General features: G+C 53.9%; 7 protein-coding genes across 7 annotated transcripts; 4 read left to right on the top strand and 3 right to left on the bottom strand.

Moving 5' to 3' along the window:
- Positions 1–1654: 1654 nt before the first annotated feature.
- CTAM01_11731 (uncharacterized protein) lies at positions 1655–1918 on the bottom strand (the record flags this gene model as incomplete). Its single annotated transcript, XM_060527740.1, has 2 exons — positions 1655–1781; positions 1851–1918. 2 exons carry the CDS (start codon positions 1916–1918, stop codon positions 1655–1657), a joined length of 195 nt encoding a protein of 64 aa, XP_060377644.1.
- A 2069-nt stretch (positions 1919–3987) lies between these two features.
- On the top strand, positions 3988–4368 carry CTAM01_11730 (uncharacterized protein; the record flags this gene model as incomplete). Its single annotated transcript, XM_060527739.1, has 1 exon — positions 3988–4368. The coding sequence occupies one exon, from the start codon at positions 3988–3990 to the stop codon at positions 4366–4368; it is 381 nt and encodes a 126-aa protein (XP_060377643.1).
- Positions 4369–4831: 463 nt separating this feature from the next.
- CTAM01_11729 (uncharacterized protein) lies at positions 4832–6862 on the top strand (the record flags this gene model as incomplete). The annotated part of the gene is made up of 2 exons (XM_060527738.1): positions 4832–6418; positions 6467–6862. The coding sequence occupies 2 exons, from the start codon at positions 4832–4834 to the stop codon at positions 6860–6862; spliced, it is 1983 nt and encodes a 660-aa protein (XP_060377642.1).
- A 1348-nt stretch (positions 6863–8210) lies between these two features.
- On the bottom strand, positions 8211–9102 carry CTAM01_11728 (SUR7 protein; the record flags this gene model as incomplete). Its single annotated transcript, XM_060527737.1, has 3 exons — positions 8211–8460; positions 8521–9007; positions 9093–9102. 3 exons carry the CDS (start codon positions 9100–9102, stop codon positions 8211–8213), a joined length of 747 nt encoding a protein of 248 aa, XP_060377641.1.
- Positions 9103–12376: 3274 nt separating this feature from the next.
- On the top strand, positions 12377–13411 carry CTAM01_11727 (uncharacterized protein; the record flags this gene model as incomplete). The annotated part of the gene is made up of 1 exon (XM_060527736.1): positions 12377–13411. The coding sequence occupies one exon, from the start codon at positions 12377–12379 to the stop codon at positions 13409–13411; it is 1035 nt and encodes a 344-aa protein (XP_060377640.1).
- Positions 13412–15330: 1919 nt separating this feature from the next.
- On the bottom strand, positions 15331–19164 carry CTAM01_11726 (peptidase C65 Otubain; the record flags this gene model as incomplete). The annotated part of the gene is made up of 4 exons (XM_060527735.1): positions 15331–16559; positions 16789–16852; positions 16952–17038; positions 17092–19164. The coding sequence occupies 4 exons, from the start codon at positions 19162–19164 to the stop codon at positions 15331–15333; spliced, it is 3453 nt and encodes a 1150-aa protein (XP_060377639.1).
- A 4817-nt stretch (positions 19165–23981) lies between these two features.
- Positions 23982–25898, top strand: CTAM01_11725 (uncharacterized protein; the record flags this gene model as incomplete). Its single annotated transcript, XM_060527734.1, has 2 exons — positions 23982–24077; positions 25797–25898. The coding sequence occupies 2 exons, from the start codon at positions 23982–23984 to the stop codon at positions 25896–25898; spliced, it is 198 nt and encodes a 65-aa protein (XP_060377638.1).
- Positions 25899–27690: the final 1792 nt, after the last annotated feature.

The following is a 27690-nucleotide window of genomic DNA, read 5'->3' as shown; positions in this document are numbered from 1 at the left end:
GCTCTTCTGGGTGTGTCCTCTCAAGAGGCAGATCTTTTTGGAGGGTAACATTTTCTCTTGGGCATCAGGGCATCAAAACACTAAAAAAATTAGAGGACCCTTGAATTACTTTCGACTGCGTGGACCGTTAGACTTTGAAACTGCATATTTTCCCCGGGGGGCTGTGAGGCGATGATCGCGGGTAGGCCGTAGCGAGTGGCGGCTGTGGATGAGATTAGGAAACGTGCCCATAGTCTGGATTCTGTTTTCGTTCACCGTATTCTAGATTCCGTATTCCAGATCTCGCAGATCAGGTCATGGGATTTTGCTCGCTGGCATCTTGTGTTTCCGCGATCACGCCCGCCCTAGCCGTGGTGGTTTCGAGATGCTCAGACGCTCCGACCGACGACGTCTTACCTAACAATTAAGGTACTTAGGCACCTTGGCTGTTGGACTGCAGCACGAAGACGTCAGCGAATCGCATAGACGCGGGCGAGGTTCCGGTCGAACTACGATTGGACGGAACGCAGAGAAGAATTTCGTACCTCGATGATGTCAGGCGGAGGTAATTGTCCGCTGTTATTGATAAGATAAGGCATCGAAGTACCTAGGTCCCTACCCAAAAAGCTGCCCTGTTCAATTCTCTGGGAAAAGCAAATGTACATAGTACGTATCGTACGCATATTCTGGACGACGGGAGAAAACGTCATCAGTCGATGGGAAATCGTCCTAGTGGCATGCCGTTTCTTCCATGAATTCCTAATACCCAGTGCATAGCGATGATGCAAAACCCATTTCGACCTTCTCTTGATTTAGGAAAATCATCGGATGGCATTGTGTACAACCCTATACTTTTTCAGGTCAGCAGCCTGCCCATCCCCGATCCGCGATGGGCAGACGTGCTTCAACGACGAAGAGTTGCGGTGGGGGTTGAACCTCACCAGGAGACGCTGTACGGGCTAAGTAGCCAGTAGCGCGAGTGTAGTGAGCCTCCCACGGGAAATTACGCTCATCCGTTCAAAACTTCAAGCCACAAGTTTTTCTCAGTCTGTCGTTGGCGTTGCTCTTTGCAACTCGTGGAACTCCCTCTTACTCCATCAACGTCATCACTCCTCAGTGACGACCCCATAGCAAATTGACGAATTGCGGGACGCCGGAAGAGGGGGCTAGGATCAGTGACCGGGGTATGGATGACACTGGCGCTGAGGGGCCCTCACTATCAAACTTGTCAAAGGCAAGCATTCTCCAATCTCCATTCTCCAACAGAGACCTACCAAGCAGAGAACAAAGCCTACCTTAGTCCTGCCCTTTCGAAGGGCTTCTATCAAGACGGCTCGATCATTGGTCGACGAGGTCGAGGATGCCATGCGCAAATTCAGATGGCCGCTGCTTCGGCACGGTACTTTGCGGTCTAAGAGACTAGCGTCAACGGGGGAATATGCAGCTTTCATCTTAGACTGCCCGTCGTCGTCCTTCCTGGTGGGTGCTTCGACCGCATGACGGTGCCGCCTTCGCCAATCGTTTGCTTTGCCTTCAACAGGCAAGCCCTCCGCCGGGCGCCAGAAGTCATGGCCGATGCGTCCCTATGTAATGTGCTGTGTTTGTGGGGGCCGGATCGTGAAAGATGTCGAGAAAGAAAAATGCAGCTGTTGTTGCGGTGTAAGACAGAAACGGTCTAGTCGTCCGTTGCTTGTATCTGGGTTTCGTCTGCTTGGTGGCTACTATCGCTTTGGTTGAGGTAGGGGTCTGTAGACCAGCTCGGTTCCGAGCTGCGAGTTACATCACTCTGGCCGTTGCATGTGCTATTTTCAGAAACATCGCGACGAAGTTAGCAGGTTTCCGCAAGATGAGATTAGCGCTGTGATTCTCACTCTTGATGTACAGAAGCTAGCTCAGTCATTCCCGTCACTGGAGCGAGTATCCTTAGCAGATGGAGCATAATGCATGGAGCACATATGCAGGCGCGTCCACCGTCGAGAGGTGATGTGCGGAAAAACCTTGCTGATGGTCCCCTGCAATGCTCACTAAAGGGCCACAGAGCCTGCTTAGGGGGGGGGGGGGGTTCGAATGACTCCATGGGCCTGGTCCCCTTGCGACAGCCGAGCCACACAAGTATCTCTGGGTGGCTGCTGGTTGTCGTTGTAGACGCAGGGCATCTCATTGTTTGGTGCAGTGTGAGATAGGTAGTCGAACTGTCGCAATGGTGAGATCTGACTGACGATGCGTGGGTAGCTCTTGGAAAACGATTGGAGTAGACCGCTGTCACCGGATGCACGATGTCCTGGAAGAAGCCGAGAGGAAGTTGGATAGACTGGGCGGTGATGCAGGTGGCGGTGCTCTCCAAGGGACAGTCGCTGCATATGCGGATGTGCATATCGTTCAGGGCTCAGGGAGTCAGGGCAGGGCGGATGGATGGATGGATGTTTTCCCTTCATGCTTGGGACGCGGGAGAGTGCTGCGAGGCCTAGGTTGAGAGAGAACTTGTCGCTGCGCTGCTGTTCCATTGCGCTGCTATTGCACACCGGGAAGGCTTGATATGTGGTTTTTGTTTCTTTTTGCGGCGCATCTGCCCAAGCTGCCTTCCCTGACCTTGCCTGATGTCTGTAGTTGTGAAGCCAAGGCAGGGATCTCCTCCCTTTAGACCCTCAGATTATTGAGTGCTATTGACTGACCAACATTGAAGTCTGGACTGCCGGGCAGCCGTCAGGTCCCACCGAAGAAGAACAGCACGGAACCGGAATGGTGCTACCTGACCTGATTGTGGATGACACGACGAGCCTCTTCTGCCTCTTTCTAGGCGAGTTTCGATTTTCGTACCGATGTACCTTGTTGAGTGGGCAATTGGAAGGTAAAGGCAGGAAGAAGACGTTCCGGCACATAGGGGTGTACCTACCTACCTGCCCGCTTTGCTATCATTAACTGGATGCGGCTGAGATACCTACCAAAAGTACGGGAATTGAGTGTCTCTGGGCATACGTACCGTCAATAATGCCCGGTGTGAGATTGCTATTGATGTAAGGTATCTTTACGGAGTAAGGTACGGAGTATGGACCGCGTTTTACGGAGACTGCATCCTGGATCTTCCATCTAGGTACCGTAATTAACAGAATAGAAGTCAACGTCAAGGTCAATTTCAACAGCCACAACCTGGACGTTGGCGCCCAAAGTGCCCTTTTTGCCTTTTTTTTGTCCCGTTCATCTTGACACATCCCACATATCTTTCGACTATTTCTGCCCTGCTGCAGCGTGCAACTCTATCTATCAGCGACTAATAGATTTGTAGATTCTATATATGCTCTACTAGTTCGCCCCCCTCTTCCCATCTGAACTCGTCCATCACTTGGCCTCTTTCCGTGCACGCAGACGGATGCCCTACACACAAACACGCGCAGAGCAACAAGGCATTGACCTCTGGCATCCAACACCCACTACGGTTCGGTCTTTAGATTTTCACCAGAGATTGGTTGATTGGTGAGCCTCAAGTTTCCTCAATTTCCCGACCCCGTCCAATCCCAGTTCACTCTCTCCCATCAAGCGGTGCATTCATGCCCTTTGGGTTCTCTTCTCCTCCTTCCGCAATTCTGCTCGATGCTGCTCAGAGGCAGGCACCGGGGCAGAAGCAGAGGCAGACGTCGACCTTGCTGGATGGGTACAAGCGTATGGTGCATCCACAGTGGACGGAAGGTACAGGTACAAGAAAGATGGAGCAGATACCTTGCTGTCTGCTCCATCGTCTGCCCAGTTCTTGAGTCCTGGCAGGCACGTCCATGTACCTTACCTCAAGTCCGTAATCCCCCGCCTGGAATTTCTCACGAGTCACCCACCTCACTCACTGCTGAAGTGCTCTCTTCAGCCCGTGGAGGAGTGACTAAGGTTACTGCGTCGCGGATGGTCCCATGTACCCCTACTCGACGACAGATAGCCAAGGTACTCTGGGCTGCGCTGCATTTGTGACGTTTGCACCAAAATTGCGTTGCGACTTCGAACCCATTTTCCCTCGTCTAATTCATGCCCCGCCGCCAACCTCTTTTTGGGTCCTTGAATAGAGCAAAAGCGACAGAGAAGGTCCAACGAGGACATCATATGTGTCGGTCTCTCTATCCGTACCTCGCTTTGCCTACCTTACCTTTCTTCTCGATACCTATCCATCCTCCTCTCTTTATCATACCTCAGCCTCCCTCATCTATCTCCCTCCCCTTAAACGTCGCATCCACCCTCGCATATTCTCTTCTTTCCTCTCTCATCGCTCTCACTCACTCACTCACTCTCTTCTCGCCCCACCACTCTCCGTACCCTCCTCTCTCTGTCTCACTCTCTCTATTTCACCATCCGTCTCTCCTCTCCCTATTCCTCTGCTCAGCATTGGACATTGGACTCACAAGCCAGTAAGCCATCAGACGACCGCTACAGCTCAACAAAATCGGACTGGCCGGCCTAGCCCGCTCGCGCATTCTCTGCCATTTTCCGACTTAGAGTTTGCCCTTGCCACCGCCCCGGTCGCAACCCCGACCCCGACTGCGCAGCAGGCCACACTACCAAAACCGCCGCGTCTAGACCCCGCGGCAGCATTTCGCTACAACCCTCCAGTTTTCGATCCTCTGCCATCGCTTACCTCTGAGCGATCGACCCTCCTGTCTCCCTAGCACCCCGCGTGCGACCCGACTTGACGATATTTCGATATCTATCGCGTGCCCGACTTTTGTCCTCCCGCACCTTACCGTCCCGGTCCATCACCTGCCGCACATGCTATAGAGTCATCCGAGACATTGCCTGCAGTCGACTCACTCGCCCACCCTCTCCCATCGACCATCGATAGCATCAGGTCACCGCCAAGGTCAATTCACATCTCGCAATGACGGACCTAAATACTACAGACTCCATGCCTGCCACCCCCGATGGCTACGTTGGCGATAGGGACGGACTCGGCAGCCCTACGTCGCCCGGTTCCGCCGACTCTTCCGAGGCCAGCACCCCACTCGAAGGCCCCTCGGAATCCCCTTCAGAAGTGCCCAAACGTCTCCCGTCGCTTCGCACCGTCTCCGATCCCCAAAATATGACTCCGTCTTCGACACCGTTGGGCATGCTGAGCAACGCACGCCGTCCGCCTCCTACCGCTTCCATGATGAGCATGGGTGGTGGTGCCATGAACGAAGTCATGGCAAGGGCAAGGGCGCTTCACGCTCAGCGCATGGGCAAGCCTGCTGGCTCACAACCCCCTCCCAATAATATGGCAAGCTCGCCGCAATCTCCAGTCCCACGACAAGGCTCTCCCGGAGGGTTACCTGGCGGAATACCTGGAGGGCTGAAGCTGCCTGCTGGTATGGTTCGCCCATCGCCTGGTGGTATGCCACGCTCTGCCCCGGTCATCCCAACGAAACCATCTCTTGCTGCCAGGCGTGGACCCATGATGAAACTTTCCGACATGGGCGGTGGTCCTTCGCCTGCCTCTCCGACCGCGCCGAAGTTGTCTGATATTCACGGTCCTTCCAATAATGGGAGCGGTGCACCTAACGGAACGACTGGATCTAAGATGGACGAATTCAAGAAATACATTGATTCGGAGAAGGGGTGGATTACGTTCGACGGTGCTGCAACTATCACCAAGAACGGTGTTAACTTCGCCAATGGCACAGCTTTCACCATTTCGCTAGACGAAGTGGAGGTCTTGGACGAGCTTGGCAAGGGTAACTACGGTACCGTCTACAAAGTGAGGCATACAAAGCCTAGAGTACCGAGGTTTGGATCTGGACTGGGCGGTTTCAAGAACCCGAACTTGAACTCGTCACAGTCTGACCCATCACCCCTCCGCCATGCCGACACATCGATCGAGTCATCACCAGTCTCAGCATCCACTGAAGGTACCGGCAGGGTGATGGCGATGAAGGAGATTCGGTTAGAACTGGAAGAGGCCAAGTTCACGACCATTCTCAAGGAGCTCGTTATCCTACACGAGTGTATATCGCCCTACATCATTGACTTTTATGGAGCCTTCTTCCAAGAAGGTGCCGTCTATATGTGCATTGAGCACATGGACGGTGGATCGATCGACAAGCTGTACGACGGTGGTATTCCCGAAGGCGTGCTACAAAAGATTACATACTCCACGGTGATGGGCCTCAAATCTTTGAAGGACGAGCATAACATCATTCACCGTGATGTCAAACCCACCAACATCCTGGCCAATACTAGAGGCCAAGTCAAAATTTGCGATTTTGGTGTCAGTGGAAACCTTGTTGCGAGTATCGCCAAAACCAACATTGGATGCCAGAGTTACATGGCACCAGAACGTATCTCAGGAGGAGGTATGACGGCTGGCGCCGATGGCACATACAGCGTGCAGAGCGATATTTGGAGTCTCGGTTTGACAGTCATCGAGTGCGCCTTGGGACGGTACCCCTACCCGCCAGAGGTATCGTCGACGATTTTCAGCCAGCTGAGTGTAAGTTTACTGAAGATTGCTGAGAGACGCGAGCTAATTTGGTGACAGGCTATTGTTGAGGGAGAGCCCCCAGGCCTGCCAGAAGAAGGTTACTCCAGCACCGCACACGACTTTGTCCGCAAGTGCCTCAACAAGATTCCGAAGGATCGTCCAACCTATGCGGCGCTGCTCCAACACCCTTGGATGGCACCTTTTTCCAAGATTGAGACGATTACCGAGGAGGCAGAAGAGGGAGAGGAGGCTGAGGCCGTAGCAGATGCCGTCGGCAAGCTCTCCCTCTCGTCTGGCACCGAGGATGAAGAAGTCGCAGACTGGGTCAAGTCTGTGTTGGAGCGGAAGCGCGCAGGTCTCATCGCTCCGGCCGCCAAACCGGCACTACACGCTGCTCCATTACAGTCCCCGGCCGCGAGCCCTGTAGTCGGAGCTGGTGGTATGCTGGAATAGGCGTTGTTGAGAGAGAAAATAAAAAAGTTGGCCGAAGCCACGTTGTCGGCGGGGGAGGTTTATGACATTCACAAATTCCCATGCTGACCGAGCTGGCCTTCGTTAGTCTTCTTATTCGGCCCCTTGCACTTCTCATCTTTTTTTTTCTTTGCTTTGTCTCATACCCTCAATCCAAGTATTTCTACATTGCATCATCAGCATATACTACTGGTTGGCAAGGAGTGTTTGTTTTCGACAATTGGGGTGGTTTCTTCTGCGTTGCTTGCGTTGAGTGATAGGCTCCACGGCCTTTTGGAAACGTCCAGTATACGACACGGATGGCGTTTCCCTTTCTTGATTGGCAATTTTGTCACTCCCCCTTTTCCTTGAATCACGGATTGATGGTCATGATGGGTTACTAGGCGTGGGAGTATTTACAACGAAAGGAGCATATACGACGGAGGGGCTGGGTGGCATGACAACGAGACAGAAAGAAAGAAGAGCTTCAAGATGACAAAAAGGCAACTGAGGTGTTGAGAGATCCCGAGATGCAATCGACGAAAACTTCTGTGTCGTGTGTGTGTGTGTGTGTGTGTACACGTGTGGTCCGACTTAGCATGTAGACAAGCAGCAGCGCGAACAAGACCTGATGCATGTGAGCAGAGTTGGTGGGAGGCAATGGGCCCTTCTGAGTGATAATTTCTAAAATAATGGAGCGACCCAGTCAATAAAGAAGTAACTTTGCCTAGAGAAACCTGTCCTACGCCGTAATCCAATCGAAAAGGGGTTCTGAAAGCATACAAACCTCTTCGGTCCTACGCATGATACGTAGCGAGGTCAGGATAGGACAAGGTAAGTGGATCGATACTCATGGGTGAGAAAGTTGCGACACAAATAGGAGCATGACAGTCATTCAGTTTTCATACAGCGTACGAGGGCTCGCTGTCGAGAATTTCATAACTCTTAAATTCATACTTTGCAAATTCTCATCGTTGGAGGAAACATCGCCAAACATAAGGCACACGCTTCAAGTGGTCTGGAGTGACAAAGTTTACGGCATTAGTCTATTAGTTTGGAGTAGACCTAAAGAGCGGTACATGTCGGAGCCGGGTACTAATGACGCATAACTCCAAGGCCATGGACAAGACGTTGACCATCAATCCATCTTGGGAAGACCGCATGAAATGTGGCTCTTCCAAAACGCCAGCGAAATGCAGAAACAAGATAACATTATTGCGTAAGTACAACATACACACGATGGACATATCATTAATACAACATCCTTGAGATTTTGGAATGGTGCCCACGATGAGGAATTGTTGTGGAAAAATTCGTGGTGCTCCTTTGCTGTGAAAGGCCAGCAGCTGCCTTATGCATAGTCTTCCTTGACACGGCGGCTGCTGTTGACGTCGAACGACTGGCGGCTGCGAGTGCTGCGCTTGCGGCTGAAGCGGCTGCCTCCAGAGTAGCCTTTGTCGCCACGGATGCCGATGCAGAACAGTAGGGTCGCAATGAGAAGAGCGGCCCAGGCTCCCCAGGTGAAGCCAAAGGCGTAGGTGCCAATGTGGGCCTCACGACCTTCGGCCTGGAAAGCGTTGCGTGCCTTGACGAATGTTGCGCTATAGAGAAATGTCAGTCACTGCGAACAAAATGAGACGATGGATGACTGGGGGACGTACGTCATCAAAGAGGCGGCAACAGTCAAGAAGAAGAGAGCCGAGGCGGAGACCAGGCCGGCGACAGCGGCGCCGAGACGACCGCAGCATGCGAGGAAGCTGGCGAACCAGGCAAGAGCCATGAAGAAGAGGGCGATCAGGTACATGACCCAGCCGAAGCGCCACATGTAGAAATACTCGGTGCTGGTGGTGCCGCCTCCGTGGCTACCTGAAAGGCCGGTGGGAACGTTGGCCGCATCACGGCCCCAGGCCCAGCCAAAGGCCGGGGCAGGCCAGGCACCCCAGCACTCTGCGTTCTGGTCGTTGCAGTAGTAAAAGTAGTTCCACCGCGTCAGTCCGTTGCGTGCGCCGGTGATACCAGTAGTGTCAGCCTCGAGGAAATAGGTGTTGTTGAGGGGCGCGGCGTCGCGGACAGCAGAGAGGATGACGAAGAGCAGCAGGACGATGGCGCCCGAGAGGAAAACGATGGCAGCAGTGCCGAGCGGGGCGTCTGGAATGATGCTGTGTCAGTCTGCAGCTGGGACTTTGGAGTATGTTTCGCGGCGCAAGGGCGGGAACAAGGATAGAGGACTCACGTTTAACCATTGCTGCGATTCGGTTTGGCTGTTCGTTGGATTGCCTTTTTTGTTCTCCGAAGGGTGGTGTTTGCGATTCTTTGCGATGGCTGGGAGGAGAGGGTCGGCGGAGACCTGTAGGGATTTGTACTCAGCGATTGTGTCTTTTCTGGGTGGCCGGGGTTGTGCAGGAATGCAAGGTAATGGAGAAGTAGTAGATTTGGTCTGGGAAGGACAAAGTAGATGGCGTACGGGTGTGTACGGATACACAATCGCAATTCTACACTCGTCACTTGGGGAAAGGTAGGCTATGGCGTCGATGATAAGCAATGGGAAAACTCACCGGATTCGCAAAAAGTGTTTCAGAGGGACGAGGGAGCTATGACAGGCTGAGGCGGGTTGTCTCTGATTTATGTTTCTGGGGTTGTTTTCCGTTTGCTTCTAACCCTTGTTCAAAACCCGACAGTGATAGCTTGGAGGGAACTATAGGAAGGGTAGAGGTAGGGATGCCGGGGTTATTGATGTCTCTCGCTGTCTGGATGATTCGTTTGACCGACTTGTTGGTTCTGTAAGGCAGCTTAAGCGGCTCACAGGCGGACCGAGATTGTAACAAGGCTGGTGGGAGTGCAGGATTAGTGTTCCTAAAGACTGAGCTTGTAGAGGAGACGAGAGTATCCGTAGATCGGGGGTCTGGGAGGGAAAAGTGAGGGATAAAGAATTGGACGACGGGCGAGCAATCAGATGATGCAAACCAAATTCAGAATTTCAGACAGCCGACGCCAAACCAAACTCGGGACTGCGTGTACGGAGTACGAAGTACCTACCTTACTTCAGGTAAGGTAGGTACCAGGGTACGAAGCCAAACTAGCGGGGAGAGAAGGAGACCCCCGGTTTGCAGTAACTACCTACCTACTCTGTGTAAAGTGAGGCCCTGACTGAGCGTAGCTCCTGCGACCTTTGGCTGCTTGGAGCCTTGGATGGAAGGAAGCAGCAGCTGAGCTTGCTGCTCGTGGAGTTGGGTCCGGTGTTGGTCGCTGCCCACCTGCTGAACAGCGCATGCGTCGGGTGGGCCATGACGACACCACCGAGCCACTGCCGGGATCCACATGACAGTACAGAATATCAGACGGACTGTAGATACGTACGTGATTCTGCACGTTAAGCATACAGTTGATAGTCCGTCGCACACGGTGAACCCGTAGTCAACCGAGATCTTGCTGGGCAACAGCGCTGGACCGCCCCCCTAGCGCCTGGTTCTCCTGAGCCACTGTGGTTCGTCGCGCACGCCAGTCACCGACTGCCAGCGCAGGGACCTTCCTCGGCCCAGCCCCCACCCTGCCACGACGTCATCCAACATCCTTTTCCAGCTCTTCTCCCCCCTGGCTTTTCTCTTTTCGCACCGGGCCAACCACATCCTTCGTCACGATTCAGTTCCTCGCACTCTGACCCCTCGCTGGCTGCTTGCATCTCCAAGGCTCCAAGGCTCCATCGTCTCCTTCGGTCGTGATCGTCAACACGCTAATCTTCTTCAGGCTCCGAACAAGGCTGGCAATCTTCCGCTCGGATGCTTCATCGAAATAAGGCCTGGGACTGTCAACTTGCATCTCAGTATTCTGTGCTCCGTACGGATATCCTTACAGGATCCTCCTAGGTTCTGTTTCGGTTCGGATGAAAAGCACATGGCTGCGGCTTCTTCGTCTGGTGCTTCGGCCAAGCGTTTGCTGAACTCCCACCCATCCGATGAAAACCTCACATGCGGCATGCCAAAGCGGATGGCTGGACCCGAACAATTGCTCACCCTTTTACTGAAACCACTAATACCTATTCTGTTGTCAACACCATGGGACGAGATGCCGGACGTTGTCCCTCGAGTTGAGTGGCTCGTCTTCTCCGACTGCTAGATGCAGGGTCTTTGTCCGTCCAGCAGCACTCTGCATGCCAAGGCAGACCGAACACCTTGCTTCCGCCATCCTCGCCCAACTTTCCGAGAATTGCGCGTCTGGCGCAGCTCACAGAGTGTCCAACGTGTGAGGGGTGGTCTGCATCTTGACATTTGAACTACTACCAACCCACCTGTCTTCGCGGGAATCGATGGCATCATATCGGGATTGCTCTGTTGTCTTTGATATCTTGCGCGGCCTGGACCAAGGCGATGTGTCCTACTGTGGCTCAGATGCCGTGCTGCAAATATTCCACCCTCCAGCTCGCACACAGAGAGGCTTAGCTTGGGTGCTCTCGCGTCACCCGCCGGATGGGACGGGAACTCTGACTTCTCCTTCGCAGCTTGACAGACGCACTGCTTACTTCGACTTCGGTTTCGATTCTCCTCGCTATTGGGCCCCAACCTAGAAGACCTCTCGTTTCGAAGTCCCTTCGTAACTGACAAATAAGAAACACCTGACTTGTCCGTCATGCTCTCGAGACCATCGGCGCCAGATCGACTCGGTGCATCCGGTAACCCCACTTGGTCGTACGCCGGCGACGGCTCGGCACACGACCAGACTTCGAGCTCCATACGAAACATCTTGTCAGCTTGACAAGGCATCTCAATGTCATCATCATGAAGTGCTGGGTGACGGTATCATAGCTGGAAGAAAGCGAACCTGGCCCAGCTGGTTTTTAATGTGTGGGCTAGAGCTCGATGGACAAAAGACATCATGCTTCCCAAGGAAAGGGCAAGCCGTCATTAGGAGGGCATTGAGTTATGGAAAAGCGCACAAGTGTCTCACCATCTCAAGGAAGTTACGGCATCCTGTCTTGGATGTCCAATGGCACGCACATGCAGCGCGGACACGAGCTGACAAGAGCTACCTATCTTATACAGATGACACAATGACGACTCGGAACCGACTCGCAATGAAGCCGCAACATACCGAGGGACCTTGAGGCAATCGTGAAAGCACTCCCATTCTAGCACGACAAAGAGCCGTAGGAGCGTACCGATGAGCTGAATGAACTTGACGACGTGACAGTTGGTGTGAGGCGACCCGCGCAGACAGAGGCCACACCTTATCGATAACGATTGCTCAGAAAACGACTTGTATGCCGTGACAGACCGGGGATTCTGAAGGATCATGAACCCTACGCCCGTCTCACGGTGCCTACCTTATGACGGAAGGTGGCTCGTGCGTTTGCCGATAACCTAACTCTATCGATAAGATACGTACCGATGACAGTTCCAGCTGGCTCGTTCCGCTAAACTTTGTTCAAGCTCCGGGCAGCTTGCGTATGACTTCACCTCAGCCACAATCTTCGTCGACAAACTCCGTTCAAGTCCACAGCAACCTCCGACAACACGCGAGCCGATGGGGACCCTTCAAACCGCATACCGGATTTCTACATTTCCAACTCCAATCCTGACACGCTCAGCGAATCAGATACCTGGTATCATCTTGCGACAGGCAAGATGGAGCTCCTCAACGCCAATCTCGAAGTTGGTCTTCCCTGAGGACGACGGCGCCGAACCGAGCGAATTGCGACACCTTCACCTCGACGGTTCTGATTCGAAACATTTTCCATCGTATGATTCGGCTTCAAATTTTCAAACTGCCTTACGTCAGGTCTTCCTCGACTGGAAGTCGGCGCCGAACTCCCGCGCTCCGTCGCCGCTAGTCCTATCTTTCACTCCGGCACCAACGTATACGCTTGGCCGCCGCCAAAAGACCTTATTACCCGAGCAGCTGGAAAGACTTCAACAGCCTTTGACTGTCATCGAAGAGACGAAGGTCGCGGCAGAGGAGCAAAATGGCGGAACAAGTTCAGGAGAGCAGCAATTCACGCCCGAAGTCATTGAGACAGATCGCGGCGGATTGACAACATATCATGGACCTGGGCAGGTCGTCCTGTGGCCGATACTGGACCTGCACAGCAAACACTATCCCCGCCTGACCGTCCGATCCTACGCGCGACTTCTAGAGGAGACCACACAAGCGATCCTCGCCGATGGACCTGGGGTCCAGACGTACCTTTCCGAGGACGATCCGGGAGTTTGGGCCGAGGCCGCAAGGCAGCGAACAGGAGGGCAGGAGCGCAAGATTGCCGCCATGGGTGTTCACCTTCGCCGTCATATCTCTGGGCTCGGCACGGCGCTCAACGTGGACGTTGCCGTCGACGGCGACGAGGCATTCAATCCTTGGGCGAGGTTCGTGCCATGCGGACTCGAAGGTAAAACCGCCACCAGTGTAAGAGCCGAACTCGGCGAGGATTCCTGGAGGCAGTTGAGTCTTGCTGGCGATGGCAAGACGAAGAGAGAATGGTATGCTCGCCGGTGGGCCGAGGAGCTTGCAAAGCGCCTCGGAGTCGGCATTGCGCCGACGACAGTGCATCAACTACTTGGATGACCGTATCCTCAATACTTGCCTCAATTGGCCAACTTGCCATCTGTTTATGAGTGGCGCCTCGGTACTGGCCCATGGATAAGACGACGGCCAGAAGCAAGAATGCTGGTGACCGGAGTGCATCACGGGTTACACAACGTGTGGCTTGCCCGCCTCTTTTCCTCTGCTCGTCAGCCATCAAATTCTGAGCCCCTCTTTTGGATGTCGGGGCAGCCAGCATTTGACCGGACCGTTCGCTATGAACGGCACCTGTTGAAAGGAGACGCGCATTCCGTGGTCGGCCCGGGTCAGCATATCCTTTCGCACTCTCTTCTTATTCCCGGAAGAACCAGAACGTAGGGTATCAAATTCCGGCTCGCTGGGAGCCTGATTATTTCCGGTGCGGCGGGGGCGAGGATACCTCACCGGACATTGTCGATTATGATACCCCCATCTGCATCAGCAAACACCTTTTTTTTATATCTTGGCATATCAGATCCCAGCCTGCCAAGCCAGGACGACCTCTCGGTCTTGCGTGGCGAAGCATCTTCATCACCTCTGCAGACCGGAGGGGCAAAGCAAGGTAGGTATGTCGGCATTACATATCACGAATACGATATCTCACTGCCATTGAGTCTCTGCAACCAGCTACTGGTTGTAGATTACCATGTCGATATCACGCTTATCGAGAGCCTTGGCAGCTCGCACTTTGTCAAGCTGCCACGCATATCTTCCCGTAACGTTTGCTCCGGAGCATACCGAGGACGGACGGGGGCGTGGTGGCATGGCTGAACCCCATAGGATGATGCTTTTTCTTCCACAAGAGCGCCATCCAAGCGGGACCCCCCAGCCGTCAAAGGTTTGCAGGTAGTTGGGCGTAGATAGACATGGATGGAGAGCGAGAGCCAGTACAGATACTCATTTCTAACCAGGTAGATGACATCCAACTCCGATTTTCACTCTTTGCGGGATTTCTACCGCCGCATTCTCTCTCTCTCCAATCTGTTTCTCTCTTAGCAATCGAATAATGCAATGCAATGCCCACCCGTCCCCATGCTCCGGGCAAAGTCCATGATATGCCGCGCCAAGCCCCACCACCCGTGGGACCTCAAGCTCACACCTCACATCTCACCCCGTTGACGCCTTCACGCCATCCATGTCAGAAAAAGAAAAAAAAAGAGGTCAAGAGTTTGAACGGGGCGTTTGTCGCATGCTTGATGTCAGGGGTGCCAGGTGGCAACCTTTCTTTAGCCGCAGACGCAGACGCAGACGCCGACGTGTGTGAGATCCTGGATAACCCACATGTGCAGTACATACATAGTTCTTGTACACACCCACAACAATTAATCATCTTGGAACGACGTTGCAGATGTATCCCCATAGACGGGGCAAGGGGAAGGGGGGGGGGGGGCGGCAAAAGATCGACCATCACGTTTCCATGTCAAGCCCGTTTTCGCGGCAGGCAAAGATTCTACTTTCCTTGTAAGCTCGCCGCACCAACGATACAGGAGTCCAATACCTACTCAAAACGACCATAAGGGGCAGAGGACTTTTGCGCACTAGAGAGTACTATTAATTATCAACGCCGATGCTATGATGAGTATCAACCCGAGGAGCGAACCCTCCCGCCAAATAAAGCCGTGAAGAAGATGAAGCCCTCCATCATAAAATCATGATGCCTTTCCCATCTGCGTAGAGCAAAACACTAAAATCACAATGAGCCAAATCAAGGCATATTTTAATTCTCCCACAATGCGGGCCCCCAGAGACCGCCAAAAGAAAGAAGTAACACCGCCTTGTTCCCCCGCCCCCCTCCATTACACTCCTGGAAATCGCAGTGGCGGTCTGCCCCCTGATGCTCATGGACCATGGCGAAAGTCCAACTTATCACTGGCGAAATGGCTGATGGTACAGTGGTCCCATCGTTTGTGTGATTGCCTTGCCTAGTGATCCAACCTGACCCTTCCCTTCTTCTTGGGCGCCGGCAGCCGCTCGTGGTGGCCATCATCGTCCGGAGTCCACTCCTCGGGATGAAAGTGAGGATTATTATAGTGTGCCTTGTTGAAATGGCTGTTCTTGAACATTGCGGTAGTAAAGCTGGGTTCATGGAAGCCGGCTTGGCCGGGTATCACTGACGGTTGCGCCGAGCTGGTGTTGTTGAGATGCCAGCACTGGTGACTAAATCTGAGCTGGTAGTCAACCGGTTGCGACGGCTTCGTAGGGGCAGGCGTCGATTGTTGTGGTCGAGCTGGCGTTTGAGGCTGCGGTCGAGGGGCTGGTGCCGTCTGCTGCTGCTGCTGCTGCTGCTGAATGTGATGATCAGAGTACGGCGTCGCGAGCCAAGGAGATTGAGGTGAAGGGTCATAGGCGTCTGGAAGCGGAGATGTAGATGTGGGCGAGCCGAGCGAAGACAGAGCGGAAGACAAGCCCGAGGGCGGGCCCCCGAATCCGGGCAGCATGGCCAGGGGGCCGTAGTCGAGAGAATAGCTGTGCAAAGGAGGACCCACGCTCGCAATCTCTTGAGAATGAGAAAAGGAACCAACACGGTGAACCTGAAGATTCAAGGGTGGCGGATTCGGAGGCGACTTGTATAGAATGTCGTAGTGATCGGGCCGGTAGAGCAAGTAGATGATGGGGCCCAGAGTGGCAGGGTCTTGACCATTGGCCTCGTCCGGAAAGCGGTAAATGTTGACTTGGTTTCCTGGGCTACGATCCAGATACGCAATCTCCAGCACGAAGTTGATGGGTTTTAGCAGCACCTGAACGAGCAGAATGATGCCGAGATGGTCAATCTCTCTGTTTGGGCGTTCGATTTCGGCGCAATAGCCGATGATACCCGTCTCGGCGGGAATGAAGGGTTCGTAGAGCTCAACATTTCCCTTGAGCCATGAGAGCGCCAACAAGCGAAGGTGGTAGATGATGGCGTTGGAAGAGCCCTGGTCGTTGAAGCGCTGGACCATGATGCCCATGGCTAGCTGTGGGTTGGCAATATTCTGGGCGACATCTTTTAACAAGCCAATCGTCTCTTCCACCATGTCCTCAAACAACATCCGATCGTAGCCGCCAACGTTGAGGAGATACTGATTTAAGCTCGTGATGCGCGCGGCCTCGCCGAGGATCTGATGCTGGTCGCCATTGTTGATGAGATGCTCAAAGTAGGAGAAGCCGATTGCTAGAGAGAGATGGTGTTAGTTACAACATGCTTTGAGTGCTGAAGTGAAGCAGTGTTCCCCCTTCCAAGCAACGGACATGTGCGCCGACATGAGTCGAGGTGAAGAGTGGCGTGCTTGAAAAGAAGTGATTTCCCAGGAACCTTCCACCCTTTCGAGGGGCGGGGATGCGGGGTAGAAGGAAATATTGGTGGTGGTGATGGTGGTCAGGATCGTGAAAGGTAAACTCACCTCGCCAGCCGCAATTTCCGTCACCTTGAACAGGGCGATAGTGAGAATATGTCTGGGGAAGGCTCTGAAGTGGGTAAAACGAGCAGAATCACTACGTTAGCCGGTGCAACATACTGCGCGGAGTATGCATCCCCTGGGCAAGGAACGCTGGCATGGGACTCACGATGGTCTTTGCGATATAGATTTCGTCAGCCTTGGCGTACTCGTCGGTTATGGCGTCGCTGGTAATCTTGTCGCCCACCAATAAACCCTAGAAAAGGGCGTAAGCCGTGTTAGCGTTGCACGTGGCAGGGTGTGTATGACGAGTAAGGATTCGGGTTCGATGGGAGCTTTGGACGTGGAGGAAACATGGAATTCAATGGTATTGGATTCAATAGCATTGGACTCAAAGAGGATTGTGAGATTCTTGTGGGTTGAGGGCGAGAAAAGAGAGAGGACGAGCACGAGCACGAGCAGTCGAAGCTTGGGGGGTTCGGCGACGGGAGCTAGGCGTGCGTCTCCCGGAGTCGGGGTGGCGAGCCAACTCACCTGGAGCTGTGGCTGATAATCCCGAGCGGCGGCTTCTTGGGCGGCAACGTCGGAGGGGTCGCCGGGTTCCATGGCGCAAGGACGACGAGTGCTGCTCACGGCGTGGGCTGGAGCGTGGGCGTGATCAGGAGCGAGGGCGGCGGCGGTGTTTGTGAAGCCTGGGTTGGCGTTGGAGTTGGTGGTGTAAAAGGCAGAAGAAGAGGATGTTGTCGAAGAAGAGGCGCCGGGGTGAGGATGAGGAGGAGGAGGGTGTTGTTGCTGCTGGAGGTGTCCGTGGAGGAGGTTGTGGTTGGAGTAAAGGTTGGCGTGGGAGTATCCGTAGGACGAATGGGAGTGGGAGTGGGAATGGGGGTGGGAGGAGCGGGAGAGGGAGCGGGAGGAGGAGGAGGAGCAGGAGGAAGAAGACGCGGAGGAGGATGAGGCAGGAGCAGAAGCAGCGCCGGGGCTGTTATGGTGGTTGTTAAGGTGCAAGTGGGCAGCAGAAGGAGCAGCCGAAGCCACGGCGGAAACGCCAGAGACAACGTTGGCGTTGGTGGTGGTGGTTGAAGTGGTGGTTGGAGGAAGTAGTAGTGAAGGAGGAGGAGTGGAGGCAGATGAAGGAGACTGAGACTGTTGCTGTTGCTGTTGCTGCTGCTGCTGCTGCTGCTGATGATGATGTGCAAGTGCAGCAACCTGACTCTGAACAGGAACAGGAACCTGAACCTGAACTGCGCGCGATGCGGGAGTGGTGCCGGTGCTGGTGCTGGTGCTGGTGCTGGTGCTGGTGACAGCTGGAGCCCGGCCGGCGACCGGGCCGGGGCCAACCATAGGCGCTGTAGCCGCTATTAGTGTTGTCGCCAACGGCCCTCCCACTGCTCCTGCTGTTGCTGCTGATGAGACTAGCTGTCTTTGCTGCTGCTGTTGCCGCCCAGGATACTGTTGTTGTTGTTGGCGCTGTTGGTATTGATGCTGCTGCTGCTGCTGTTGTGCTGCTCCTGTCATTAGCGAGGTTCCAGGTCCGGCCGGCGACGACGCAGCATTCAGGCTGTGTGTGCCTGCAGCTTCCCCGCCCATCCCCATAACACCAGATAGCGACTGTGACAGTGATTGCGACCGCGGCTGCGACTGCGCCGACAGGGACAGCCCACTGTGGCCCAGGCCCATACCCATGCCGTTCAAGTTGCCCATGCCCATGCCCATCTGTCCCATCCCCATCCCCATCCCCAGCCCTAGCCTGCCGCCGCCGCCACCATCACCACCATCACCACCACCACCGCCGCCCATCACCAGGGGGTTACCCATGCTGTCCAGTCCCACCGACGATGCACCCGACGATGAACCCACTCCAGCTCCAGCTCCAGCTCCCATGCCAGCTCCAACAGCTCCAGCTTGGCCATGACCTCGACCTAGACCATGTCCATGGCCTCGACCACCAGAACGAGAAACAGCATCAGAATCAGAGCCAGAGCCAGAGCCAGAAATAGGGCCGCTTCCTGATCCCCTCTCTGCTCTCGCTGACGACAAGTAGCCGTAATGTGAGCCCGCCATTCCTGTATCAATGCCGGCGTCGTGAGATGCACCTCCTCCGACACCATCGCCCGCCATACCCATCCTCATCCTCATCTCCACTCTTCCTACCCCTCTTCCTCTTGCTCCTCCTCCGCCTTCTTCGTTCCTCATCATCATTTCTCCTAACCCTGCTGCCCCAGTGCTGATGCTATAGCCTCCGCTGTTCTGAGGCCGGTGATCCTGCGGCGAGCCGCTCTGGCTTTGCATGTACGTTTGACCATGACCGTGGGGATGAGCGTGAGAGTATGGGTTGTGTGCCGAGGCGTGAAACGCAAAAGGCGTTGGTTGAGGCTGGAACATGGCCTCGCTTGCGCTCTCGCTCCTTATGCCCTGCACTTTGGCGTCTGATTTTGCCGACTCGAGGGTCTCAACAAGGCTGATTTTTTTTTTGTCTTGTGTCTCTCTTGACTGTCGTTCCAAGACCCAGCCAAGATACCTGATGTGATGCGCTGCGCGCTGCGGTGCGGTTCGGTGCGATGCAGCAGCTGTGGGCGCTGTGGGCGCTACCGGCTATATTGCTGCTATTGATGCCGCTATTGCTGACGACTCATGCAGTATGTCTTATGCCGCGTCTCCGGTCCTGAGTCGGTCTGAGGTGATTGGCACAAGGGGACGACGGCCAGAGACTGTGGAAGCAAAGGAAAAAGAAAGGAAAACGGGATGATCGCTGAAACGACGAGAGAAAAGGGAGGGAAGGGGATGACTGAAAAACGGGCGAGGCGAGTGTGAGTTGAGTCGCGTCCAGTCGAGTCTGAGTCGGGGGAGTCGGACGATGTGACGGGTGCGATCCAACGAGCCAGACAGCAATCAGTCCAATCTGCTCTCCAGAAGGAACTCTTACAAGATTCCAACGACGGGGTAAGGAAAGCTCACGGCAATTAACAAGTAGAAGGACGGGCCGCCCCTCTAATTTACCCTACCACGCAGAGATACAGTCGAAACAATTCCCAGGCCGAGCCAGACAGGTTCGTAGGTAGGTATTCGGCTTCTCTGTTTCTTCCTTGCTCTGTCTCTGAAAGTGTGTGTGTGTGTGTCTCCTCCTCTAGATCGGGTCGGGGATCAGGTCAGGTCAGCTCAAAAGCAACCCGACTAGTACATTCCCTCCCCCCCAATAGTGAGCCGCTTGTATGCAGCTTGGCTTGAGATGACGAATAGAAAGGCCCGCAACAGGGGTGATAGTAGTGCAGAAATTCGATGGCCGTCCGAGGGGCTAAAAAGGAACAATAATGTGACCTATGGTTTTCCGGGGTGCGTCTGGCTGGCCTTGTGCTTTCCGTCTGCGCGGCCTTGGACGTTGACGTTCCTTTGGTGTGAATCCTCGTTGCGACAGTCGCGAGAGCAAGCCAGCTTGTGCGATCGACTCTGGGGTCCGGGCTTCGCTTGTGGAGGTGGTCCGATGCTAACACTCTCACTGCCTTAGACTAATAGGAAGTACTCCGTATGTGCCTGTCACTGCCTGCGGCAAAGACTGTTATTGCCAAAATGTCTTGGTGGTTTGTAGCCTAGTCTGACCTCCTGTCTGGATTTGGCAATTGGCGTGTGCGGTGGTGCTCATTGCCGTGCTGAATACAGCTCGAATGGGTGTCCTGGACCGACTGGATCTGGGTTTTGGTTCTTGATTCCGGCCTCTCGGCGAGCCGAGCTGAGGTGCCTCCGACGAATGGCGGATGACAGAGGATGTGGAGGAATTCGATGTGATGTGATGTGAGTGTGCAGTGCCGTGCCGCAGCTGGAGATCGGAGAGTAAGGTAGGTACAGGTAGGTACAGGTAGGTACAGGTAGGGTAGGGCAGTCGAGCCCGGTATCGCGGTTGTACTGCCTGCTTGCTGACGATGGCTTGGTGGCTGGGTAGGTGAGGGTCTACCTACCTGGCTGCGGTCAAGTTGACACGATGGGTGATAGATGGCTAGCAGCTGGTTAGGGGACAGAGTAGGTATGCTGGTCTGTCAACCTTCTCCAATGGCAATTCGCAGAAAAAGGGAGAGCAAGGTGAAAGGCGAGAGGCGAGTTTCCCAGGAAGAGAAAAAAAAAGATGGAAGATGAAAGAAGAAGGGAGGAGAGCAGGTGTAAGTACTAGGGGAATGGACGGGAGAAAACATAGGAGCGAATGATGATAATCAGAGTTCCGAGCCTGTCAACTTGTGTTGCGTCCACACGCGTCGGCAAGGTGGATGAGGCCCGGCAGACAAAAAGACAGGCAGCGTATCCGTATCGTATCTTGCTCTGGGATCAAAGTAGGTAGGTAACCATGGTTGCACCAAGAACAGGCGATGGGAGCTAGCATGACACAAGACTGGAGTAACGGCACAAGCAGCCGCATGTGCAGGTGCAACAACGTCGGCAACGGCATTGAGACAGGGATGTTCAAGGGAAACAACAATATCAGGACCGCGACAAGACGAAGAGGAACTGGACGGCATCATCCGGCGCTGGAGTTGGAGCAAGGCGAAAGTACCTTGCCGTCCATGACTGAGTACTCATCCGTGGAGGTAAGGTAGGTACTTGGGCCGAGAGAGTTGCAAACTCCATGTAAGAAACATCAGGTATCCGTACAGATACATGCATCCCATGTAAGGCAAGGGAAGCCAGGGGATAGAAATGGGCCATGGCAGAGCATTTGGAGATGGACGGATAGAGAAAGAAAGAAGAAAGAAGGGGCAAAGTACCCGTAGCCGTACGGTACTGTACGTAGTACATACTGTAGCTTTCAAACTCAACGAGGCTTCATTGTGTGATGCAGTGGGCAAGTACTGAATATGGGGTGCCGTGCCTCACAATGGTTGGCTGGTGTTCTGATACAAGTCTGCATAGTCCGGTAAGTACTCGTACTATGTATGACATGACATGGTATCCGTAGCGTGCTGTGTGGGTGGTTGTGAACTTGTGATCCCGATGGTGGGATATCCAGAGACCACGCAGAGCATCGCGCTCAGCAAACCGCCCGTGATGGCAGTGACGAGATATGAGACTGGGCAAGGGGGGGGGGGCATAGGCATCCAGAATACATACGGATAGACATGGGATGGGAACGTTGTCAACGGGGATGACGGGGAAAACGGGGACGGGAATGGATACGGACGTCCAGTGTACATGATTGCTAATTGAGGTCCAGTCTGCGGATGGTGAGTTGTGAGGGCGCATTGCGAGCGGCGTCAATTGAGAGAGGGAAAACGCCCCCCCCTGGTCCATGTCTTTTTCCTTCTACTGCGGTATATCGCAATGTCAGGTACCTCTTTTTGGTACCCACAGATGAATCGTCGGCCCCGAACAGCCAAGAGTGTGCGGATTTCGCCAAAATGGCACAGCAAGAGAAGACTGAGAAGACGAGGGTTGCGGATAGGTCGAGAAGTTGTGTGCATCGTCGGATAGGTACCGTTTCGAACAGATGACAAGGCTCGAGGGTCGTCGGGTCAAGGATAGGCCGCAGAACAAGAGAGAGGGAAGAGACAAAGGAAAAGTCGGACGAGATACAGAGACAAGAGCGCGAGCCCAACGATCCTGGTCTGCAGTCGGCCCTAGGCGTGCTTCCTAGAGTCCTGGATTCCTGGTCGTCAAAGGCAGACTGCGGCGGTCTGGCCAGGTCGGCGCCAGGTTTCCCCTAAATCGTGGACGTCGATTGGCCATCTCAATCTGTTGGACTGGTCGACAATCCCTCAGTTGACGGTCGGTGGGTTCTCCGTCTGCTATGGATTGGTCGCGGGCAGAGGTACAACATGGGAAGTCGATAGGTAATGGATAGGGTGCTGCGGGTGTGCCGTCGTAAAGTAGGTCAACGATGCCATGGCAATATTGCGTACCCGCACGAGGGGCCACGGGAGCGGCATGTCTTTCAAAAACCTGGGAAATTTAGTTTGGGAATGTCCTGGATGAGGTGATACGTACCTTGCTCTTTGCGCAGATTCGAACACACACGGGATGCCTAGTGTCCGATGTAAGATATGAAGCAGCATCTTTCTGATACCTTGAGGCAAGGAATCTTGGAAAGCAACACAGACTGAACGTCAATCGAAGGACCTGGAGATGCGTCATTGAGATGGAGATGAAGGTTCTCTGAAGTTCTCTGGGAAAACCTGCCCCCAAGAGCAGAGCCAAGGTGCTGCTTACCTCGTCTTGAGGTTCCTTGAGGTACCTAGATTGGGGAGGAACCTGGTCCTAGGATCGGATGTTCTTTCCTCTTTACTTTGCGGTTTCTCAGCACGCGGCAGGTCCGCCCCGTGACGTTACTGAAGATGATATCAAAGAAGCAAGAACAACCTCAGCCTCAAGCTGCCGTGGTGACGAACCTGCCTCACTTTACCTAAAGGTATGGAAGGCACTTTGGGTACCTTGGAGACAGGAGGAAGATACGGATAACCCGAGGTACCTACCTCTATTTGCCTTAAGGTAAGGTAGATAGGCTTGTCGCTTTGAGACTCCTCATCTTTTCTCTTTCTCTTTCTCTCTTCCTTCGTCTCCGTCTTCGACGTCGTCTCTGTGTCTCCTTTAGGTATCTGCACCTCGCGTTCCTCTGAATATTGCGCGCGAACACTATTTGAGTTCCACCTTATCTTCCATGTGGATGACTCGTTTCTTATTTCCACCAAGTACAAACAGTCGTGCCTGGTCGCCATTTGCACACACGCACATACAATCAATGCCTCTGCAAAGCCAAGGTAATTACCATGTGCTTCCTTACATACAAAGTAGTCTGCTCACGAGGTGCCCAAGACCTATACAGCCTGAGCAACATCAACACGAATCCTTCCCAGCGCCCGACCTCTATGTCTTGCGCAGGAGACACATTGACCTTTAACGAGCGAACACACACCTGCCTCATGGACATTGCGAGCCTGCGAATCTGCGAGCCCGTTGGAGAAGCAAGAAGATCAAAAAGACGCCGACATACAAACAAGGGTGGCATTCTAGGGGAAGAGGGTACCGGGGATAGGCCCTGTCCTTCACCGTTCCCACTAGCAAGGGACAAGGTTGACTGGGGATTCCACTGCGAGCCCGCCCATCCTCCCCTCATCGTGCCCATCCCACAGACATTCAACAGGGACTGGACCAAGCCTCGACGTTGATGGGCTGCGGGCATGCTAGGACAGGGTTCCAGGTTGGCACAAGCATTTCCCATCAGCATGCCGCACTGCATCACCAGCATCCAGCGGGCCAGACGAGACCACTCAAAGGGCCGTGGCACCCCTCGATGGCTCCTTAGCGCCATCATATGGGAGGTAAGACTAAGATGCGATGGCCTCCACAAGCCCCCGAACGAGGTGACAAGCTATCCATACCAGGTACGTCCAAACACAACCATCGTGACCAGAAGCTCATGTATCTCGTAGTATGTATGTAATATGGTCCAGACACATGCTTGTGGTGCGATCCGACCTTATCCATCGTGCCTCCGCCCAATAAGTATCGTGGCATCCGTTCACAAAGGTACAGCGTCTCTCACGATAGCCACACGCGCCGAGCATGCCATCGCCTGTCATGGATGTCAATCAAATGTATGGGCGACTATGTGGATCATTGGCAGCCAAAGGTCCAAGAAGCGCGACTCCTGGGGAAGATGGTGACTGAACAAGAGCGTATCCCAATGCTGCCACGATGAAAACAGCATGTCCCACCGCCTCGCTTCTTCTCTCGCTGGCCCTTTTGTTCGGTTACCTCCAGCATGAGATCCTTAGCATAGGCACACACGCACATCACAGGCTGGAAGGAGAACTGGGCTCACGGCCAACGAGCCGCAAGGGAAAGCGGGACGACCACCACAAGGAGCGTCAGCATTGTGGGCTAACGACATTCCAACACATGCCTCGTGGCGTCAGAGACAAATCGCCGTGCTGGGTCTTTCCTTTTTCTGCTGTTGTTTCCGAGGGCCGCCGCTGTCCGTCGATTGGCCATCACCTCAGCATCTTGACCGCTCAGAGTCTAAAACTACTATCCCCAACAACTCAAAGTCCTACCAATGGTGTCGTTTTGAAGCTTACGTGCTATCTTAACAGCACTGAAGTTCCCACGAGACTGGCTTACACTATCCGTAAAGTAAGCTACAAATCTAGCCCGCCACACCCCACCACACTTTGCCTTGCAGGGACTAAGCCAGTCACTGGCTGACGGCCGATGGCGGCCGCTGCCGAGCACACTTTAGCTGCGACGGTGTGCTCGGCTGCTGCACTACGGACAAACGTTTTCCACGGGCAACTTTGACATCATGTTGAGCTAGCTCTCTCCGCGGACGGATCATCACCTAAGGCTGGTGGACATTCAATGACACGTTCCGTGAGCACCACGCTGGATCATGCTTCGGGTGTAGTCTTGCATCGCATTGACCATAGGTTGAAAACGCCTCGCAATATTACACACACCATTGTGAGATCTCCATCTAAGGTAGTGCCTGACCTGCAGCTCAGCTTTTGCGAGGATCTTACGAAGTAGAATGACTCGACCACCGTCTTGTAGCGATGGTCGGGACGCCCAAATCCAAACTCTTCAACTTAAAGCAAGAGACACGAATCATTCTGACAACAAAATGGAGTGTAGACCTTGAGTCGAGTTCACTGGCAGTTGATGAAACCCCTGGCTACCAGGACCGAGAGATCCGTCTGGGCACTGTGTATCTGCCCGGTTTCCAAGACTCCCGTGTCAGAAATGGATGCCGTGATATCGAATTTTTCCTGTTCTATGGCAAATCATCTCCACCGACTCCATGGTGGTGCAGGGAGACGACATCTCACGCTGTCGATCACTTACCTCACCACATCGACCGACCACACATGCCGCCCATGGCCCGCTTGTCAGAACGGCCGAAATAAGAGACTATCAAGTAGCTCCGACTGCGTACTTTGGCCCCAACCAACTGCAAATGTCTTACACTTCCCCTTGCGGGAGACGCTGCCGTGAATATCCCGCCTTTCGCCAACCTGTCGAAAACTAAGACAATGTCGTAGATACGGGATTTCGTCGCACCTGCGTTGCGCACCGTCTTCCACCCTGAGACTCTGGGGGTGATCGATTTCCAAAGCAGCCTCGCGACCAATTTGACCTTGTGAGCAACGCCTAGTGTCTGGCGCCAGGGGCCAATGTTCTTGCCGAAACCAACTCAACAATAATCGTAATGTGGTGATGGAAGGTACTTTGTTGCGCAAATTTGAGCTTGAGACAAGGCGAACGAGCGGCGCAGCCGACGCCAAGGGTCACCGAATAGTTGGGATCCGTGACACATCGGGATGAATGGCTTTCGATTCGACAAATCAATCGCCAAACACGCTTACACGTTTCGCAGGCATCTGTCAAGAAGTATGTTGGTCACTGATCATGATCCAACAAAGCCAGACGACCACGATATGTCCATTCACCTTCCATGCAGCTAAGATTGGTTGGTGGAGCTTCTGGACGGCCTGTTCCGCAAGCGACCTTGACTTGGAGAATGCGGTTTGTCTAGGGGAAAGCAAACTCGACAATGTCAACTTTGCAAATTCGGTCTTGTGGCAACATGGAGCGTGGGGACACCTAGGGATCTACATACCCCGTTTCCCGGTGGGCGCAATCTTGAATCAGTGGCTCACGTCGAGGGTCATTTCTCATTCACCCAAACGAGTTCAATATCCTCTGCTACCGAAAAACATTGATATTGGAACAGATCGCAACATATTCCGATATGGGACAGACTAGACTTGAAATGCACGTCCCGAGCAAAGCGAGAAACTCTCTGAGCCTCCTGAGATTTATTCTGTCAAGACGAGTCGGTTCTGAGAAGCCAAAAAATCGCAAGGACTTGGCACGCGACAAAGGACCCTTACCGACCTTTGCAGATTGCTTGAACCAGTCTCTTCTTCTTCTCTTGCTCCATTAAGCTCATTGTACCAAATGGGCCAGGCACACCAGTCTCGTACCAGGCGGAGCAAGGCAGAGGCGGCCATGGAGATCCGATACATCTTCTTACATGTCTTGCGTTTGGAAACAGAGTAAGAATCTCGTTCGCTCTGCACGGCTTTCTGCAGGGTTCTCCACATAACATAGGGAAGAGGTAAAGAAAGAATGGGCGATAAACAGCGTCGGCAGGCAAGACAACAGATGAGAGCCTCCCAGATGAGAGGAAACAATTTGATCCCGGCTTTTGGAATACCAACAAAAGAGCCGGTTCCAGCACCTTCTCGGCAGGAGGAGGAGGAGGAGCATGGGTGACTAACTGGCAGCGCTCCTTACGGACTTTTCAAGAGAGACTGGTTGCACTCTGGCACTCTGCAGACTAGACCAAGATAACAACGTTGCTGCCCCAAGCCCTATGCCCCTGGTATTCCTCTGACGCTATCGCAGATTCGTCTTAGTCTGTATGGTTGAGGAAACAGGAGACTACGAATAGCACAGCATCTTGACCGGGCCTCGTCCACTGCTCGATCATCGGCAGAAAGTCAAGGGCATGTGAAGAAGATGTGGATCGATTGCAAGATGAAGGGGAATCGTCTAGGCCGGGCACTGCGGTATCCGATGCCACCAACAACACTCCGTGAAAGACGATGTTTGGGATGTCTCCTTTTCCAAAGGAGGCCCATTCGGAGCTCTGAGTCTGGAGACATTAGCTGGGCCGCCGAGCATATCGTGAGCGAGCTATGCCAACAACGTTCAATCGCCAGCAGCGTCGCATCGGCTACGTTTCCGCCCACTTAGACCCCGTCCCGTCCCACGTTCGCTCCGTCCCGTCTCCACAGGCGCGAAGAATGACAGATGCATTACAAGTCTTCTACGGAGTCCTTCGGACCTGATCCTGAGCAGTGGGAGATACGAATGAATGGTTGATGGCGTCGGCACTGAGGCAGTATGGCTACTCCGTATATCCGCTAT

This window comes from Colletotrichum tamarilloi (genome assembly GCF_030869305.1).
Source record: "Colletotrichum tamarilloi strain Tom-12 chromosome Unknown Scaffold_66.1, whole genome shotgun sequence".
NCBI classification, from domain to species: domain Eukaryota; kingdom Fungi; phylum Ascomycota; class Sordariomycetes; order Glomerellales; family Glomerellaceae; genus Colletotrichum; species Colletotrichum tamarilloi.
The sequence above is the reverse complement of the archived record's forward strand: the minus strand, read 5'-3'. Positions and strand labels throughout refer to the sequence as shown.